Source organism: Labeo rohita, chromosome 5 (genome assembly GCF_022985175.1).
Source record: "Labeo rohita strain BAU-BD-2019 chromosome 5, IGBB_LRoh.1.0, whole genome shotgun sequence".
Taxonomy (NCBI): domain Eukaryota; kingdom Metazoa; phylum Chordata; class Actinopteri; order Cypriniformes; family Cyprinidae; genus Labeo; species Labeo rohita.
The window spans coordinates 37,592,415-37,611,137 of NC_066873.1; the positions used below are offsets into that span (position 1 = coordinate 37,592,415).

Consider the following 18,723-nt stretch of genomic DNA (forward strand, 5'->3'; position numbering starts at 1 on the left):
GGTTTCCACAAAAATATTAAGCAGCACAACTGTTTTCAACATTGATAATAAATTTCTTCAGCAGCAAATTATCATATGTGACCCTGGACCACAAAACCAGTCTTAAGTAGGATGGGTATTTTTGTAGCAATAACCAAAATAACATTGTATGGGTCAAAATTATCAATTTTTCTTTTGCCAAAAGTCATTAGGATATTAAGTAAGATCATGTTCCATTAAGATCCTTTGTAAAATTTCATTCTGTAAATATATCAAAAATTAATTTCTGATTAGTAATTTGCATTGCTAAGAACATCATTTGGACAACTGTAAAGGCGATTTTCTCAATACTTTGATTATTTTGTTCACTCTCAGATTCCAGATGATGTGTAAATCTCAGTTTCAAAAAATGTACACTTAGGACTGGTTTTGTGGTCCAGGGTCACATATTAGAATGATTTTTGAAAGATCATGTGATACTGAAGACTGTAGTAATGACTTCTGAAAATTCAGGTTTGCTATAACAGGAATAAATTACATTTTAACATTTATTAAAATAAAAAAAGTTTTTTTTTGTTTTTTTTTCAATATTATGGTTTTACTGTATTTTTGTTCAAATAAATGCAGCCTTGGTGAAAATATAAAAAACTTCATAACTGTCTAACTTGATAACTATGAAAAAGGAAAATGTCATTAATCATATGGTTATTTTTCTTACTATCCATGTGTCTCCATATTCGTTTGTCCCTCTCTGCAGTTTCCGGAGATGAACGAGGTGAGTCGTGAGGAAGAGGAGGCCGGAGGAAGTGGCTCTCTGCTCACTTTCGCCATCCAGAATGCAGGGCTGCTCACAGGGTTTGCCATCATGCTTGTACTCACCATCTACTCTGGACAAATACAGCTTGGATAGCAGAGGACCTAAATACAAACTCAAACACTAAAGGACTATCTCAGCACCTGGAATAAAACCTGAGACGTACTGGGACCTCCAGAATTTAATATGAGCCAGCTGTGCTGGCTTGTTTTCAGATCATTCGCCCAGCTGGACTAGGTCATGACATAAATTTCAATGTTATGGGCATAGTTTGGGCTCCTGGACTGTTTAAATGAAGCTAGAATTGACTGACCTGTGAACTTTGCTTTAGATTTATCCAAAACCCAGGACCTGTTGATGGATGTGGTACCATTCATCTAGTTTAGACCTTCTCTTGTTCTTTTGCCTCAAAAGCTTTAGGACACAGTGATGTCCCTTTACCGTTTGAATTCTAGCTCCCAAACATATATATATGTGGACATTTTTGTACTGCTTTTTAATGTTCTCATTATTTAATTCTCATTTTGTTTTTCAACAAAACATCTCTTTCCCTCAGAGACGAGCCTTCCTCATATTCCTGACTGTGAGGTTTAAAGTATTGTCCACTAATGGATGGGATGAAACTTGACTCTTTTAACTAACATTTAGTCAAATGTAGGTTGTTTCCTATGCTTCATACCAAATGGTTTTATTTATTCAAAAGAGAATTTTTAAAACAACCACAGAAATACCTAATTAAATAAGTTTTTCCATTGCCTAGGGATGAGATATAGATCTAGACTAATTAGTTGGCACTCATAATTCCACAACTGAACATTATGTAGGTCACTTTAATCAACAGTTACTGTGCACTGTTGCATAAATAGATTTTAGATACAAAGCAGTGTCTGTTCACAAACATATCCCTGTTTAATTCTTCCCTCCTCAGCGTCATTTCGTAATAGCAAGCAAAAACAGTAAAAGCTTGAAACAACACCAAGGCACCAATTCTTTTGTTATTGGTTTTTATTTTACCTCTTTAACAAAAAAGTAGAGACCAAGGTTCTTCTAGAAAACTTTTATCTTTCCATTCATATGACCAGAATAAGTGGTGCATATTTTTAGAAATACCCTCCTATTATTTGTACTTTGTCTAACCTGAGAAAATAATCACACCAACTTAGTTATCATTGCCTTTAACTATGATAATTACTCTTAGAAAACTCCTATTTTCCTATTGTTTGATCTGAATGCAGTACTCTTAGTAATTTAAGAAATAATTAGGAAATGCAGGCAAAATGGGTGTATAAAAGTGGTGTTGTAGTGATTCTACAATAATATGATCATTCCTTTACATATAGCACTACAGTACAGTACTTAGAGCTCTTTGATAATTAAGCATCTAGACTGACTAGACTGTTGGATTTAAAGCTGAAGTTTGTCATTTCTGTGGCAGTAGTTTAGTCAAACATAATTTTGACTTGTCTGTTTTGAAATAATTTCCTGACCATTACCACTGGTTTTGACCCCAAAATCAAGCTATTGGTTGAGCCAGTCTTGCGGTTTCATGATGCTAAAATATTGTTTTCAAAAACAGTTTGAAATGCAGATTTTTTTAGGGGAAAAAAAATCAATCAACAAATGTCTTGCTTTTAACATTATATCTGCATATTAAGATGTGTTAGGAATTTATATATATATAGAGAGAGAGAGAGAGAGAGAGAGAAAAAGGACACGTCAGCATTAAAGATGGCTTGATTTTTAGAAGTCTATTTAGTCAATTTAGAAGTCAATTCCTAATTGTAAAGTCAGTTAAGAATATTCTTATGTGTATGATCTATAATACAGATGTTAAATTTCTATGCAGCAGAATATAATTTCAATGGTTAGAACAAGATATGAGATTATTTAGAAATTGATCTTATGCTTCTGATCGACCTTTGCTCACAGTAGATCCCTTGGCATCACTTTTGTCTTCCACATTTAACTCAAATTCGCAATTATGCTTCCATTGCTTAATATTCATGCTAGTAATATATTCATATATGCTAGTTTAACGGTGTAACGTACAATGCATCAGTTGAACACTTCAGTATGCTGTTGAGCAAATAGTTACAAGATCATTCTGTTCATCATGTGAGAGGTCATTTTAGCTCTGTATGAACTGAACGTGATGATCTAAGTGTAACTTTATTTCAGGGCTGTCTTTGCATTATCTGTGCATCAGCGTTAATGCGGTTTTTTTTTGTTGTTGTTGTTTTTTTTTTTAAATAATCCCCCTTTGTTTGTGTATGTAGTTGCATTCAGCTTTGTGTGCAGCCATTGTTTCAGCTGGCGTCTTATTGCTATGCATCAACACGTCCTCTGAAGTGAGTTTATGCCTTAAAAAGAGGAGGTAGTCTCAATGCCATCATCCAGTGGTGAAAAGTTTTAAGTTTTTGTACCTCATTTTAAATTCAGTAATATTTAAAAACTATTTTGTAGTGTAGAATGTGTGAATGTCCTTTTGTGTTTTTTTTTTTGTTTGTTTTTTTTTGTTTTTTTTCTCAAGTCATTGATTTATGTATTTTGTCATCAGTTATTGTATTTAAATGATAAGAGGGAGTTGTTTTGTCTGTTTTGTTGTTGTGAGAGAGTTTGTGAGCAAATCAACATCTTATGTCATTTTTTTTTTTTTGTTTGTGGAAGGTGAAAGCAAATGTACCTGTTACGATGAAGTCATTGTTTTAATTACTGTAAACATCTCAAGTGTTGTGACTCATGATATCTGTGCAACATGTGAAATCTGATTGCTGGTAAATGTTTTTTTTTTTTTTCTTCTTTATTTTTCGTTTAAAATATCAAGCCATGAGCTTTCTGTTCATATTTTGTGCAATGAAAAAAAGCAAAACATGAAACAATCTGATTCAAAACTGAAACTTCTCATTCATTTAATATGATCTTGTTTCTTGAATTATTATTATTATTATTATTATTATTATTATTATTGTTTAGAGAGAGACTAATTATTTTAGCGAATTATTTAACTTTATGGCAAAAATATATAACATTATTTCTATTTAGCTAAAGCAGGTACATCCGTAAAATAGTCCCTCATTCTTTAAGGCTGACTAAAAAAAAAAAAAAGTTATGTTATTTTTTTTTATATGTGTGTAATGCTCCTCAAAAACTTTTATTTCACACCAGATATGTTCATATGCAGAGTCGCGTTTGTTTACACCCTTCAGAAATAGCGTCATTTACAATATTACAATTTAACTATTTGAAAATTCCTCCATTTGGTCAGTTACCTGGATGTGCGATACTCCGATGTAAACAACAGCATGGATTGCACGATTAGTGTACTCCTGAATACGTTGTTCTGCTAATTTATGCTGTCAAAACCACGGGAAAAAAACGTGTGGAAGCTGCTAATCATATAGAGAAAGACTTAGTAAGCAGGAAATGGCGCAATATTTTGACAAACCAAAGTTAATAGGTGGTAAAGATACGTACAAGCAGTATTAATAAGAAATGAGCCAAATATTTCACCTACCTGACCGGAAATTATAAGAACAAACACAAATGTTGTCAAGATTCTTGTCCTGGAAATCGTGGTAAAGTTTGGCCAACCGCAATCCTTTTGTTCCTCAGACAGTTTTCTGCAGTCTTTTCCTTGATTTGTTATACCTTTTGGGAGTCTATAGTACTCCAAATGTTTTTCCTGGTCTGACCGATTAGTACATGACAATAATTGACCATTTTCAGCAGTGATAATTAGCAAAATATGCGAGTTTAGTTCACCTCAGTGGCATTATGTTCCGTGGCGCCAATATGTTCAATTGACGAAGCGGCGGGAAAACTGTGTTTTCAAAACACTATAAATCAGAAGGCATCTCAGGCGCTGTGAATCATGTCAGGAGTCGACTAATATATGAATTACTTTATGAGTAAACCTCTGTAAGTCATACAAGTACAACGGCATTAGTTTATAGTTTTTTGTATAACGTATTTTATATCGATAGCTCATTGTGTACAAGAGTGCGCTGCAATCTTGATAACAATTTCTTTTATTACTATTTATCCTTTATATAACGAAGTATAACACTAATCTTGAAACCACCTATTTATTTGCCATTCATTGTTTAATATTGACAAAAATACAGTAGTCAACATTTGAAGTGGGTTAAAAAAGTTAATCAAAATTGTCCTAAGACACGGGTATTGTTTTGGTTTTAGGACAACTTTAATGAAAGGTTTTGATCCACTTAAAGTGTTGACTGCTGTACACCTTTGTGACAGTACACTAAAGTTTGAACGCACATTTATTTACTTAATATACATATATGCATACTATTTACATATTTATCTAACGTGCTTGTATGTATATTAAGTAAATTAAATCTTTAAAGATTCTTCAATTGTAAAGCAACATATACACTCATCTTTAAAAGTTTATTTGTTGTTTATTTAGGACTTTAATTTTGAAGCGTTATTTTGGGGCATTCCCGTTATCGTCACATTTCGCACACCAGCTGGTGTGTGTCCCAAGTCTAAAAGTTGCAGGAGAACGAGTTCAAAACTTTACAACCCTAATGATAATGATAGGATAATGAATCCTAGTGATAATGCTTTGCACAGATAGCGTCATTACAAGAAATAAATGATATGCACATTCTTGTGCCAGGGGTTTCATTTATTGCCTTTTGGCTGCAAGCTGACTGTTAAACAGTTACAAGGTACGTTTAGAGAGAGAGACCTTTGTCACAGTGTCATGACTGAGAACCACATGCGATTTACACTGTTTGCATACGACGCCATACATTGATATTAAAACATCTCGGGTTATTCTAGCCAGAAACCATGTTGTGCAAATATAAGGACAAAATCCATCTCTGTATGTTCATAGTGCTGCTCCTTCAGCTGTTATCCAGGACTGCAGGTAAGTTCTTCATACATGTACTAGAGTAATAACCAAGTGTTGTTTTTGTTATTCTGTCTTCTAGAGAATGCAATAGCAGCAATATGTCTTGACTTCCTTTCTTAGCGCAATCATGTGCCAACAGCTGTGGTGAGAAGTTGAACACATGCTCCTGTCATGCAACATGTGAATCTCTGAAGGACTGCTGTGCTGATTATAAACAGTTTTGCCTTGACATTGAACCATACTCTGGATCTTTGCTGGGAGGCAGAGACTTTAAAATCCTCAATGCTACATTTGAGCAAAACATTAACCTCACTTGCAGGTAAGAGTGCCAAAAATCTGTTGATGTTCTTTGAATTGCACAAATCAACTGTACATAAACACTGGAAACGTCTAAAGTTCCTTGCGAGTTGATAATGTCACAGCATGGTGTGTTTAAGTATTTGCTCACAGAAAAAAGAACATTTCCAGTGTCATTCTAAACCTGTATGCCTTTTATTATTATTATTTTTTTTTTATTACTGTTTAATATACTTAATATGCAAGAACAGAATACTAACATAGAGTGTTCATAAATTATATATTCTGGCATTGAGGGAGTTTTAGCTTAAGGGTTTGCTGTTGATTTTGTTCCTCTCAACTCCTCAAGGACAAAGTCTGTTTAAAAGGTTTATTTGGTACATCAAGTGGCTTTAGTGAAGGCTGAATGAGATGAGGGTGAATTGTTTTTTGTATTCCTCAGTCGCTTTGAATAAAAGTGCATGCTGAACTGATAATGTATCAGATATGATCTGTGCTGTAAATACGCTACAGTGCTGAACAGAGTGTGTTTCACAGGTTTAACTCAGAGATTTTGACAGAGGGTTATGTGGATGAAAGCGGAGTAGGTCATTGTATTTCTCCTCTGCTCTATGAGTCGGGCTGGATCCCTTTTGAGGTGTCCACAGATGGAGTCAACTATGACAGAGCAGGGCGGTGGCTCTCAGGTGAGCTACAGAAATTATAATGCACTTTTTTTTGAGAAAGTCTGTGAAAGTGTACCTTATTTGCACATTTCTTATTCATCAGTGAAAGTTATTTTAATTAATCTAGAAGACATTCCTTTCTGGAACATTCCTTCAGTCTTGTTAATAGCTAATATTAGTTATGATTGTATGGTTATTGCCTAATGGCCTGATTAAATATTGTCGTCAGACCTCCTGAGGCATATGATATTAACACAAGTTCACTGTAATATGTTTGTTTTAATGTGAAAGTATTTCTTTTTGATATTGATGCTCTGTCTGATTGATTAGTCCACCACAGTAAGCTGAGTCCTTTTTACACGATCGTTATGGTCAATGCCACACAGTGGCAGTACTATGGCACACCTAATGTCAGCGGGGATTTAAAGATGATATGGATCCCATCTCTAATAAAAGCAGAGACAGTCAATGTCGAACTGTGGGGTTACAATGAGACTGGTAAGCACATAATCCATTCATCCATCCATTTATCAATCTTTCTGTCTGTCTGTCTGTCTTTTGCCGTTCTATCTGTCATTCTGTAATTTTGTTCTGTTTTTCTGTCTGTCAACTGTTTTGTCGTTCTGTCTGTTGGTCATTATTTCTGTCTGTCGTTCTTTCTGTCGGTTGTTTGTTTTGTCATTCTGTTTTGTCGTTCTTTCTGTCAGATCTATTTTTCTGTCGGTTGTTCGTTCTGTTATTTTGTCTGTTGGTCATTCTTTCTGATGGTTGTTTGTCTGTCCATCTGTCTTTCGGTTGTTCTGTCTGTCATTCTGTAATTCTGTCTGTCGGTCCTTCTTTCTCTCAGCCTATTGTTCTGGGTCTCTGTCTGTCAGCTGTTGTGTCTTTCTGTCTGTTGGTTGTTATTTGTGTCTGTCATTCTTTCTGTTGGCTGATTTTGTCGTTCTGTTTGTCATTATTTTTGTCTGTTCTTTTTGTCGGTTGTTTGTTTTTTCTTTCTGTCTATCATTCTTTCTGTCAGTTGTTTGTTCTGTTATTCTGTCTGTTGGCCATTCTTTCTAATGGTTGTTCATTATGTTATTCTGTCTGTCGGTCTTTCTATTAATTGTTTGTTTTGTCGTTTTCTCTGTCATTATTTCTGTCTGCTTATCTTTCTGTCGTTCGTTTTGTTGTTCTGTCAGTTGTTTTTGTCATTGTCGTTCTTTCTGTCTGTCATTCTTTCTGTCAGTTGTTTGTTTTGTGATTCTGTCGGTCCTTATTTCTGTCTGTTGTTCTTTCTGTTGGTTGTTTATTCTATTATTTTGTCTGTTGGTCATTCTTTCTGATGGTTGTTTGTCTATCCGTCTGTCTTTCAGTCGTTCTGTCTGTCATTCTATAATTCTGTCTGTCAGTCCTTCTTTCTGTCAGCCTATTATTTTGGGTCTCTGTCTGTCAGCTGTTGTGTCTTTCTGTCTGTTGGTTGTTATTTTTGTCTGTCCTTCTGTTGGCTGGTTGTTTTGTCCTTCTGTCTGTCAGTCCTTATTTATGTCTGTCGTTCTTACTGTCGGTTGTTTTGTCATTCTGTCTGTCATTCATTTCTTTTTATCTGTTATTCTTTCTGTTGGCTGTTCTGTCTGCTGTTCTGTTTGTGGGTCGTTCATTCTGTCTTTCTGTTTATCAGTTGTTCTGCCTTTCTGTCTGTTGGTCTTTCTTGTCTTTCTCTCTGATGGTCATTCTGTTCTGTCTGTTGGCGTTTCTATTTACCTGCCTTTCTGTCTATCTATTTCTTTCTACATATCTGTCTATCAGTCTGTTTATCATTCTAACTGTCTATTGAATATGCATAGATAATATATTATTATGGTAAACCAACAGGAGAGGCATATTCTGCTAACTGGGAGGCGGAGTGGAAGTATCTGTACACTGTGACAAGAGATGTACCCAACGTTGGAACTTTCGTTTTCACCCCACAGATCGCAGAAAAACCATACTCCCTTTGGGACCTAGGGAGCATGCGGATCATTCCCAGCACTAAACCAGATGGAGCCCAGTAAGAACATTTATTAGTTAATGAGTTATAGTTTTTAGAATGAAATGGTGTAAAACATTATGTCTCCATTATCCGACCATTTAAATAAAGACATGCTTTTTTGTGCAGGAATGTTAACGCCCTGTGGAGTGGAGCGCATGCGATCGCCTGGCATCTAGAGGAGGCATTCAGGATGGACTCTGCAGGCTGGGCCCTGGAGAAGTGTATCAATTGGGATAAAGAAGAGAAAGCAATGCCCAGCTTCCAGACTGAGATCATAGATTGCCCCTGCACTCTGGCCCAGGCCCGTGCTGACACAGGAAGATTTCATGTAGGTGTAGAGCAATAAATCAATCGGACATTATTTTGGACACCACAGTTTGCAGCACTAGCAACATCATAATTATTTGAGAATTCTACCAATTACAGATTCAGGCATTTGTAATCATAGAGTTTTAATTATATTGTAATGAAGCAATGTATATATTTAAGAGTCTATATTGTAGCTTTGATGAGTTTTGTGTTTATTTTTCAGACGGATTATGGCTGTGATATTGAGGCAGGTAGTTTCTGTGTTTACCATCCAGGTGCAGTTCACTGCGTCAGAGCCATACAGGGCAGGTAATATGCCACTTATCAGAATGTCAAGCCATCTTTATTTCTCTAGCGGTTTATAAAATATAGATTGTGTCAAAGCAGCTTAGTTATACACAGTGATGGGAATAACGCTGTTTATACCAGCGTTACAAACGGCATTACTTTTTTCGGTAACAAGTAATCAAACTAATTACTGTTCCCCCGTTACAACACCATTTCCGTTACTGACAATAAAATGTGGCGTTACTATAATTTTTTTCGTTACGTTCTTCTTAGGTTCTTCTTCTTCTGAGGTAAATTCTGGCTTATTCCTCTCAGCGCATCTTCTTCCAGAAACGAAAAGTAGTCTAAATGAACTTGATGAATGTTCACGTTTGTTTACAGAGGTGATGTGGGTGTTTACATTGTAGGCGCGATTACATTAGAGATTAGAGAGTTTAGATGGTAAAAACTGGAGATTATACAGTATCATACAGATTACTTCATCAGAGAATATTAGTTTTCAGTGTAGACTTACTTCATTTAAAAGTAGACATTTCAAGCTTTCTATACATATATTTCTCATGTCTGTGAGGCATGTATTTCGCAGAGGTTCACAGAGGTTGTTTTATTTACGTGTCTGTGAAGAGAGGTGATGGAGACTAAGACGGCAAAGAGCACGCCCTGTTTATTTTATTTGTTTTTTACAAAAGCACATTGTTTTCTTGTTATTATGATGTTTTTTCAGGTCTGTGGGTTGAAGCGACCCCAATAACGTGATATTTAGCCCCTGGAAGGTGTCTCTAACATTGTCCCACAGCAACAATTCAATAGTGCAGATTAGTGAACAATGTTTTATTTATTTGCCATATTTAATATTTGACATTTTTTATTTTTTATTTAAGTAACACAATAGTGTCCCTGGTAATTAGTTACTTTTATAATGATATAAGTCAGTTACTAACTCATTACTAACTAATTTGTGAGAAGTAACTATAACTATTTACTTTTGTAAAGTAACATGCCCAACACTGGTTATACAGTATACAGGAAAATAGTTAAGTTCAAATGTTTACATGCACCTTGCTGAATCTTCAAAATGTTAATTTTTTTTTACCATAATAAGAGGGATCATACAAAATACATGTTATTTTTTTTATTTGGGACTGTCCTGAATAAAGTATTTCACATGAAAGACATTTACATATAGTCTACAAAAGAAAATAATAGTTGAATTTATAAAAATGACCCTGTTCAAAAGTTTACATACACTTGATTCTTGATACTTTGTTACCTGAAAGATCCACAGCTGTGTTTTTTTGTTTGCTTAGTGATAGTCATGAGTCTCTTGTTTGTCCTGAACAGTTAAACTGCCTGCTTTAACTGCAGCACAAAATTCTGTTTTTTTTTTCAGCATTTTTGTGTGTTTGAACCCTTTTCAACAATGACTATGATTTTGAGATCCACACTGAGGACAACTGAGAGACTCATATGCAACTATTACAGAAGGTTCAAACACTCACTGATGCGTCCAAAGGAAAAACTATGCAGATCAGGGTAAGATCAGGGTAAATTTAGCTTATTTTGTTTTCTGGGAAACATGTAAGTATCTTCGGTAGCTTCTGAAGGGCAGTACTAATAGAAAAAAATATGATATTTAGGCAAAATAAAAAAAAAATTCTTCATTCTGTTCAAAAGTTTACACCCCTGGCTTTTCAAGCATTGTTTTTCCTTCTGTAGCATCAGTGAGCATTTGAACAGTAGACAACTTCCAAAATATGACTTATTTTATAACCCTTTCTTATTCATCTAAATACATTTAATTCTGTATGTTATATTTAGCCAGTTGATGTATTTTTTTCTTGCAGTCCTGAGTATGGTGCCGGTCAGCAGTGTTGCTATGACAGCACTGGAGCTCAGGTGCTCACTGGAGACTCTATTGGTGGCAGCACCCCAGATCGAGGGCACGACTGGGGGGATCCGCCATACAAAAAACCACCCAGAGTTCCAGGATTCTCTCACTGGAAGTATGATGTCATCAGCTTCTACTACTGCTGCCTGTGGTCAGACAACTGCGAATACTACTTCACTCACCGCCCGTCCAGTGACTGCAGAACATATCATCCTCCTAGAACAGGTAAAAAAAAAAAAAAAAAAAAAATTACCTGTAATTTCCTTTTTTAGATTTTGTAGTCTTATTTAATTTTCATTTTATTTGTTTTTATTTTAAAATAAATCTTTTTTCACCTTTTCATTAGCTGCTGTGCTTGGTGACCCCCACTTTATGACATTCGATGGTGTGACTTTCACCTTCAATGGGAAAGGAGAGTACAGTCTGGTTCACTCTCCACACTATGATTTGTCTGTGCAGGGTAGGACCGAACCAATGAAATTTGAGAATGGTGAGTTCTGTAACCTTCCGTGTTAAGGATGGATTGTATCAGACCTGGGCTAAAAAAAATTGTTCCTTCAGGTACGGTTGCTATGGCAACACGACTGAGTTCGGTGGCCATGAGGCAGAAAGACTCCGATATTATCGAGGTGCGTCTCGGAGACCAAGTAGATGAGCTCCAGGTCTTAATGAACCAACAGGTTCTTTCCTTCTCCGAGCAAAAATGGATCGACCTTAAGGGTAACACTAGTTTATTTATCCTCTCAAAGTCAGCTTTAGCTGGGCACAGTTTTCTTCCTGGTCTGTTTTATAATCTCTGTTGTCTGTGTTTTTTCTCTGTCTTTCCAGGTGTTTTTGTTTTTTCCCCTAATCCCACTAATGTGACGGTGATGTTTCCGTCGGGTACGGGGGTAGAGGTCAGGGCAGGTCAAGGGGTCATGACTCTTACGGTCCTACTGCCACATAACTTACAGAACCACACACAGGGGCTGCTCGGTACAATGAATGACGACCCTGAAGATGACTTCACCTCAAGTAGTGGCGTGATCATCCCTCTCAATAGCAGTGCACAGGACATATTCACCTATTGTGCTGGCTGTGAGTAACTGCTTTACTTTCACATTACTTTACTGCCAGTGCAGTCAGTGCATGATGAAATTGTTTGTAACCGAGATTACAATTTATACTGCTTGTCTGATATAATTTAATGTGTTTATAAATGCCATCTGATTTTATTTACTGTATTTACAAAAGGCTCCATCTGTTGTAAAGATGGTATGGGGTAAGGGATTTAATGCATAAATATGTGCCTAGTGTAGGGCCCTATGATTTCTGCGATGCAGAAAATGCGGATGGAAACATGGAATCCAGTCATAAAAATGGAATTTACTGAATAATGCGGAATGTCACAGAATTTGCCTGAATTAATCAAAAGTAGGTCATTACACTTAAATTAAACTGCAATATGGATTAGTATCTGTAAATATTATGCTGCAAAAATATAATATTTAAATGTGAATGCTGCATGTTCTGCGTGTCTCCATTAATGAATGGAGCAGACGAGTGGTTTTGTTTACTACTCACACTGAAGCGCGCGTGATGCTCACGGTGATTTCAGCGTCTGTCGTCTCACTAAATGAGGACATAAATACATGAACAATATCTGTTGAGAGTCACTTCATGAGCATTTGACCGTTCCATTTTAGGAAAACTAGCGTTATATCATATACGCACAGAAATGTGAAATAAAAGTCAGGTGTAACTTGAAGACAATGTGCCAAATATATATTACTACTATTACTACTACTACTAAAATGAAACAAACATTATTTTTTAGGGTATAATCACACAACATTTCTTCCATGTTTTAAATTTAATAGTAAATTCCCCTTTGTTTGGCAAAAAAAAAAGTTAATTAAAAATTAATTAAAAGATAAATTAAATTAATGTTTTATGCCTTTATTTGATAACCAGAACATTTTAAATACACAACACAGAATTTTTGAGGGTAAAAAATAGCCTTCATAAGGCTATTTTAAGAATAAATTTGAATAAATTAAGTATGCGTTCAAATAATTAGACATGGTAAAACACAGAATTTGATAACATTAAAACATATGGTGAGAAAAAATTAAACATTTCATAGGGCCCTAAACATGTCATTTTTGTTAAACCTTTATTATTAAATTGATGTGAAATTGTAGAAATTGCATGATTTTAATTAATTAGACGTGCTCTTTGATTAATAACATTTAATTTAACCATTAAAAAGGAAAAAATGTAATCCAGAAAAATTAAAACGGAATTTAGAAAAAAATAAAACGGAATTGATTTAATAGGGCCCTACTAGTAATATGCAAGCAAATAAGCAATTAGTTAATAGTGAGAATTGGACTTTAAAGGAGAAGTTTACTTCCAGAAACAAAAATTTGCAGTTAATTTACTCACCCCCTTGTCATCCAAGATGTTCATGTCTTTCTTCCTTCAGTTAATAAGAAATTGTTTTTTGAGGAAAACATTTCAGGATTTCTCTTCATATAGTGGACTTCAATGGTGCCCCCAAGTTTGAACTTCCAAAATGTAGTTTAAATGCAGCTTCAAAGGGCTCTAAACGATCCCAGCCGAGGAAGAACGGTCTTATCTAGCGAAATGATCGTCATTTTCAAACAAATTGACAATTTCTATACTTTTAAACCTCACATGCTCGTCTTGTCTATTCTGGGACAATACAGTTGGGGTATGTCGAAAAACTTGCATCTCATTTTCTTCTCCAATTTCAAAATTGTCCTGCAGAAGTATCAACCCAGTGTTTACAAAGTGAACATGGAAAGAAGATCAAACGCCCTTTACAAAAAAAAGGGTAAAACAGCAACGTAGGATGATTTTGAAGTTGGAGACGAAAAAGAGATGGGAGTTATACCCTAAGATTATGACCCAGATTACACAGAGTTTGCATGTGCATCACTAGACAAGCATTTGAGGTTAAAAAGTATATAAATTGCCAACTTGTTTAGAAAATGACCAATCGTTTCGCTAGATAAGACCCTTCTTCCTTGGCTGGGATCGTTTAGAGCCTTTTGAAGCTGCATTTAAACTACATTTTGGAAGTTTAAACTTGGGGGCACCATTGAAGTCCACTATATGGAGATAATTCCTATAATGTTTTTCTCAAAAGACGTATTTTTTATCGAGTGAAGAAAGAAAGACATGAACATCTTGGATGTCAGAGAGGTGAGTAAATAATCTGTAAATTTTTGTTCTGGAAGTAAACTTCTCTTTTAAAATTGTGTTTTAATAAGTGTTTTTTTTTTTTTTTTTTTTTTTTTTTTTTTAAATACCATGTGTTTTTCTTCAACAGGGGCCATTACGAATGAGACTTCACTCTTTACTTACGACTCAACCTACCTCCTGTATGAATATTACTATGCTCCAAAGCATGATCCATCTTTTATCCCAAACTTTTCCGTGACTGAAGACCCAGAGGATCCACTGCTGGAGCCAACGCTGAACCTGTGTGCCGGAGAGGGGGCTTCATTCTGTAAATACGACGCACTAAGCATGCGCAGTCTGGAACAAGGCAATGCTACACTGCTGGCTTACCGGAGTCATACGGCCACCAGGAAAGCTCTGGCGCCTGGTAAGTGTAACCATTTCGCTGGGAACCTATTGTGAAAAAGCTATATATATTTTTAGGTTTGTTTGCAGGAATGTTGATTACAGTATTTTCATTCCCAGACTTCTGTATGTATGATTTAGGCACCATCTCCCAAAAATACATTTCATAATCCATGTATTTCTGGCCCTTAAAACGATTTGGATGACCCACCTTCAAAGTTGCTTGCATAACCTATATATTATATATATACTCATCACATGAATTATGTATTCATGCATATATGCACCATATATAGGGAACTATGATTTCCGTCATGCAGAAAATGCGGAGGGAACTGTGGAATCCAGTCATAAAAATGGAATGTACTGTATAATATGGAATGTCACGAAATTTGCCAAATTTAGGTTTAATAAATCAAACGTAGGTCATTACACTTAAAACGTGATATGGACTAGTGTCTGTGAATATTAAGCCACAAAAATAATATTTAAATATGAATCCTTCATGTTCTGCGTCTCTGTGTGAATGAATGGTGCAGACAGGCTGTTTCGTAGAAGTGTTGAAGAACAACATTGAAGAACAGTGTTGAGTAAGTTACTCTAAAAAAGTAATTAATTACTAGTTACTAATTACATATTCAACAGTGTAATTAAAATACTGTACAAATGACTCTCTCCAAAATGTATTTAATTATTTACTACTAATTACTTTCTTATCCCATATCAAAGTTAATGAATGACACAAGGATAGGCATGAAACACTTCTTTCAAATAAATAACAGATTACTACAGAAATTATTCTAGTCATACTTTAGATTAGGGTCCAATTCTCACTTTTAACTAACTATTAACTATGAACTAACTATACTTTTGCCTCAGTGTACTCCTAATTACTGCTTATTAATACTTCGTAATGTAGACAGCTAAGTTTAAGAATTGGGTAAGATTAAGGATTTAGAATAAAGTCTAATAACCAACTAGTTTACAGTGAGAATTGGACACTAAAGTGTTACCAATAATCTTATTAACTCACCAAAGTATTTAAAGTGGTGTTAAATCCACTATTGCATTGCATTTTATTGTATTAAGTTCAATTACATAAGAAGTAACTGTACTTAAATTACAGAAGAAATAAGAGTAATCCCTTAATTTTTCAATGGAAAAAATTATTAAATTACAGTAGCTAATTACTTAGTAACTAACACTAAACCCAACACTGCTGAAGAACTGCTCTGAGAGTCACTTCATGAGCTTTTTACAGTTTCGTTTGAGAAAAACTACCACCATATACAAACAGAAACGTAAAGGTCTTCACAGCAATGCATCAAAATAAAAGTTTCATTTAACTTGAACAAACAGAATTATATTACTTAATGTAATGATAGTACTACTACTAATAGAATAATTAAAATATTATTTTTAAGGAGTATTTACAAGAAGAAAATATTTTTCAGAATTCATTTACCAGAAAAATGTAACACAACACAGTATTTCTGAAAAAATTAATACATAAATAATAATAATTGTATAAAATCGATCAATTAGAGATGCTTTTGATTATTCAAATTTAATGACATTATTAAAATGGAATCCAGAAAATTAATGGAAATCATAGAATTTGGTAAAAATAAAACTTACTCTAAAGTCTTTTATAGGGCGTAAACATTAATTTTTTGTTAAACTTTTAATAAATTAAGTTTGATAATATCTATTAATTAGACATGCCTTTTGATTAAGATATTTAATTTAACCATTAAAACAGAGTCTAGGAAAATTAAAACAGAAAAACAGAATATAGAAAAATTAAAATGGAGAAAGCAGAATTTGGAAAAAAATGAAATGCATTTCATAGGGCCCAACATAAAGCGCCTACAGCTGATTTTTTAAACTTTAAATATATTTTTAACTGTTATTAAATTTTGTGTATCATTTTTTTTGCTAAATATTTATTTTTATATAATATATGTATTTATTTATATCAAATATTAATTTATTTATATTATTATATATGAATATTTACTTATTATATTGTTAGGTCACCTGAAGCTTTTATTAGTGCTTTTAAAATTTTTACAACATGCTCATATAAGTCTTATCAGATGTTATGCATTTATATCTGGTTATGAGGATAAAGACAAATGCCAAGCATCATGTGCAGATTAAATAACAGCGGCACACTGTTCATTTTAAAAATGCAATGTCTGACCATATCTCAGTTATAAAGCTTTGGAGACTTGCATATGATTTGACTCTTATCTGTATGTCTTTTTATGGTTTTGTAATGGCTGTGATTTTGTGATCTCAGTACAGTCCTGTGGGTGGCTGTCACCACCTAACCATGGTCAGAAGGAAGGAACCTTGTACCTGGAAGGGGCAACGGTCGATTTCTCATGTAACGATGGATACCGTCTCTATGGGTCCCAGGAACGCACATGTCAAGCAGATGGCACATGGACTGGACGGGACACGCACTGTGTGGCTGGTAGGTGTAAGTGCAGCATGAGAATTGACTCAGACGTGTTGTTCCAAACCACCAGGTGGCAGCGTTTTCCTTTTTAAAGTTCATATCCTCATGAGGTAATAGAAGGCTGTAGTTTTTTCTCCTATTCCATATTCCAGTTGTGCTTAGGAAGCATTGACACATTTTTTTTCAGGATTGCTTTATGAGTAAGGGCATCGTTAGGCCCTTTACTTCCTCCCTCCACAGGTGTCTATAGGGACTCCTCTCATCAAACAGAGCAGCCCATTGATCCGTCAGTCACACAGACAGACAGACAGAGAGTGCAGCAGTCATACAGCCCAACCTGGATGCACTTGAGCTTGTTAACTCTTGCCCCCTCTGTCTCATCAGAGCGGAACGGCGTACTTCCTCTCGATAGGCATCTTCAGGATGGATCTGTTTAGGATCAGATCTGGACTCTCTCCATCAAACACATATGAATCGTTTATCTGCTCCACAGCTGCTGAGAATTCATCCCCCGCTGGCTTGCTGGCCTTTCTGGGGGTTCGCTGCGTAACCGGAGAGCCAAAACAAAGCAACAACTCGCTTTATAAAACACATCAGGCCTGTGAGCCAAATGTATCTTGCTCTGAGTTTACTGAATGCACGCTATTGCAAACATGTTGGATAATTCGTATTGGGGGAAAATAAATAAAGAAATGTGGTAGTGTTGGTGTTCAGCCAACGCTTTGAAACTTGTAGTTTGTCAAATGTGATATTGATCAATATTTGCAGTTTATTTGCTGGTGGTGAAAGTACATTGCATACTAAATCAATAAAGCAGCTGTTATCTGCTTTATTGATTAATGATCGTGTTGTTTATTATCCAACTTGAGAATCATATTTGTGAACTCTCAAATTGCAGATAAAGGATTGTGAGGCACTCTTTTATTACTGCAGGCCATTGTTCGCTGGTCGCCATCTCACACAGCTAAACAGATCATTATTTATCATCAGGAAGTTGTAGGAAAGGATTTTTCTTGATATATGGGTGCTCACAGACAGGGCTGTGCTCAAACCGCTGTGGTCAGAAAGGTCAGTAATGTGCCAGTGGTTTTATCAAACTTTTGGCACCGACACTGATTTTAACAGGTTATTTAAAGAGAACTCCACTTCCAGAACAACAATTTACAAATAATTTACTCACCCCCTTGTCATCCAGGATGTTCATGTCTTTCTGTCTTCAGTCGTGAAGAAATTATGGTTTTTGAGGAAAGCATTTCAGGATTTTTCTCCATATAATGGATTTCATTGGTGCCCTGGTTTTGAACTTCCAAAATGTAGGTCTGTAGAACTACAGACCCAGTGTTTACAAAGCGAACACGCAAGACTAAGGAAGTGCAAGTAAGTCAAATGCTGTTTACAAATAAAAAGGTACAACAATGTCGGACAATTCTGAAGTTGTAGGAGAAAATAAGATGGAGTTTTTCGCCCATACTCTACCTTTTTGAGCCGGAGTACACAGACGATGAACTTAGACGTGGCTCGTAGCA

At 35.2% G+C, this 18,723-nt stretch overlaps 2 protein-coding genes across 6 annotated transcripts in view; both read left to right on the top strand.

Annotated features, from left to right (window-relative positions):
- The window catches only part of slc39a14 (solute carrier family 39 member 14), a 39,389-nt gene extending 35,777 nt beyond the window's left edge, over positions 1-3,612 (top strand). For all 5 annotated transcript variants that reach the window (XM_051109765.1, XM_051109763.1, XM_051109766.1 and 2 more), the window contains one exon: positions 737-3,612. In XM_051109765.1, coding sequence (XP_050965722.1) covers positions 737-889 — 153 coding nt within the window. In that variant the 3' untranslated portion in view covers positions 890-3,612. The remainder of the gene's footprint in view (positions 1-736) is intronic.
- A 1,576-nt stretch (positions 3,613-5,188) lies between these two features.
- On the top strand, positions 5,189-17,634 carry susd2 (sushi domain containing 2). Its single transcript, XM_051109453.1, has 15 exons — positions 5,189-5,490; positions 5,606-5,693; positions 5,799-5,997; positions 6,513-6,661; positions 6,971-7,138; positions 8,495-8,669; positions 8,778-8,979; positions 9,184-9,269; positions 11,093-11,361; positions 11,483-11,626; positions 11,698-11,856; positions 11,965-12,213; positions 14,474-14,752; positions 17,036-17,212; positions 17,438-17,634. Exons 2-15 carry the CDS (start codon positions 5,615-5,617, stop codon positions 17,632-17,634), a joined length of 2,532 nt encoding a protein of 843 aa, XP_050965410.1. The 5' UTR covers positions 5,189-5,490; positions 5,606-5,614.
- Positions 17,635-18,723: the final 1,089 nt, after the last annotated feature.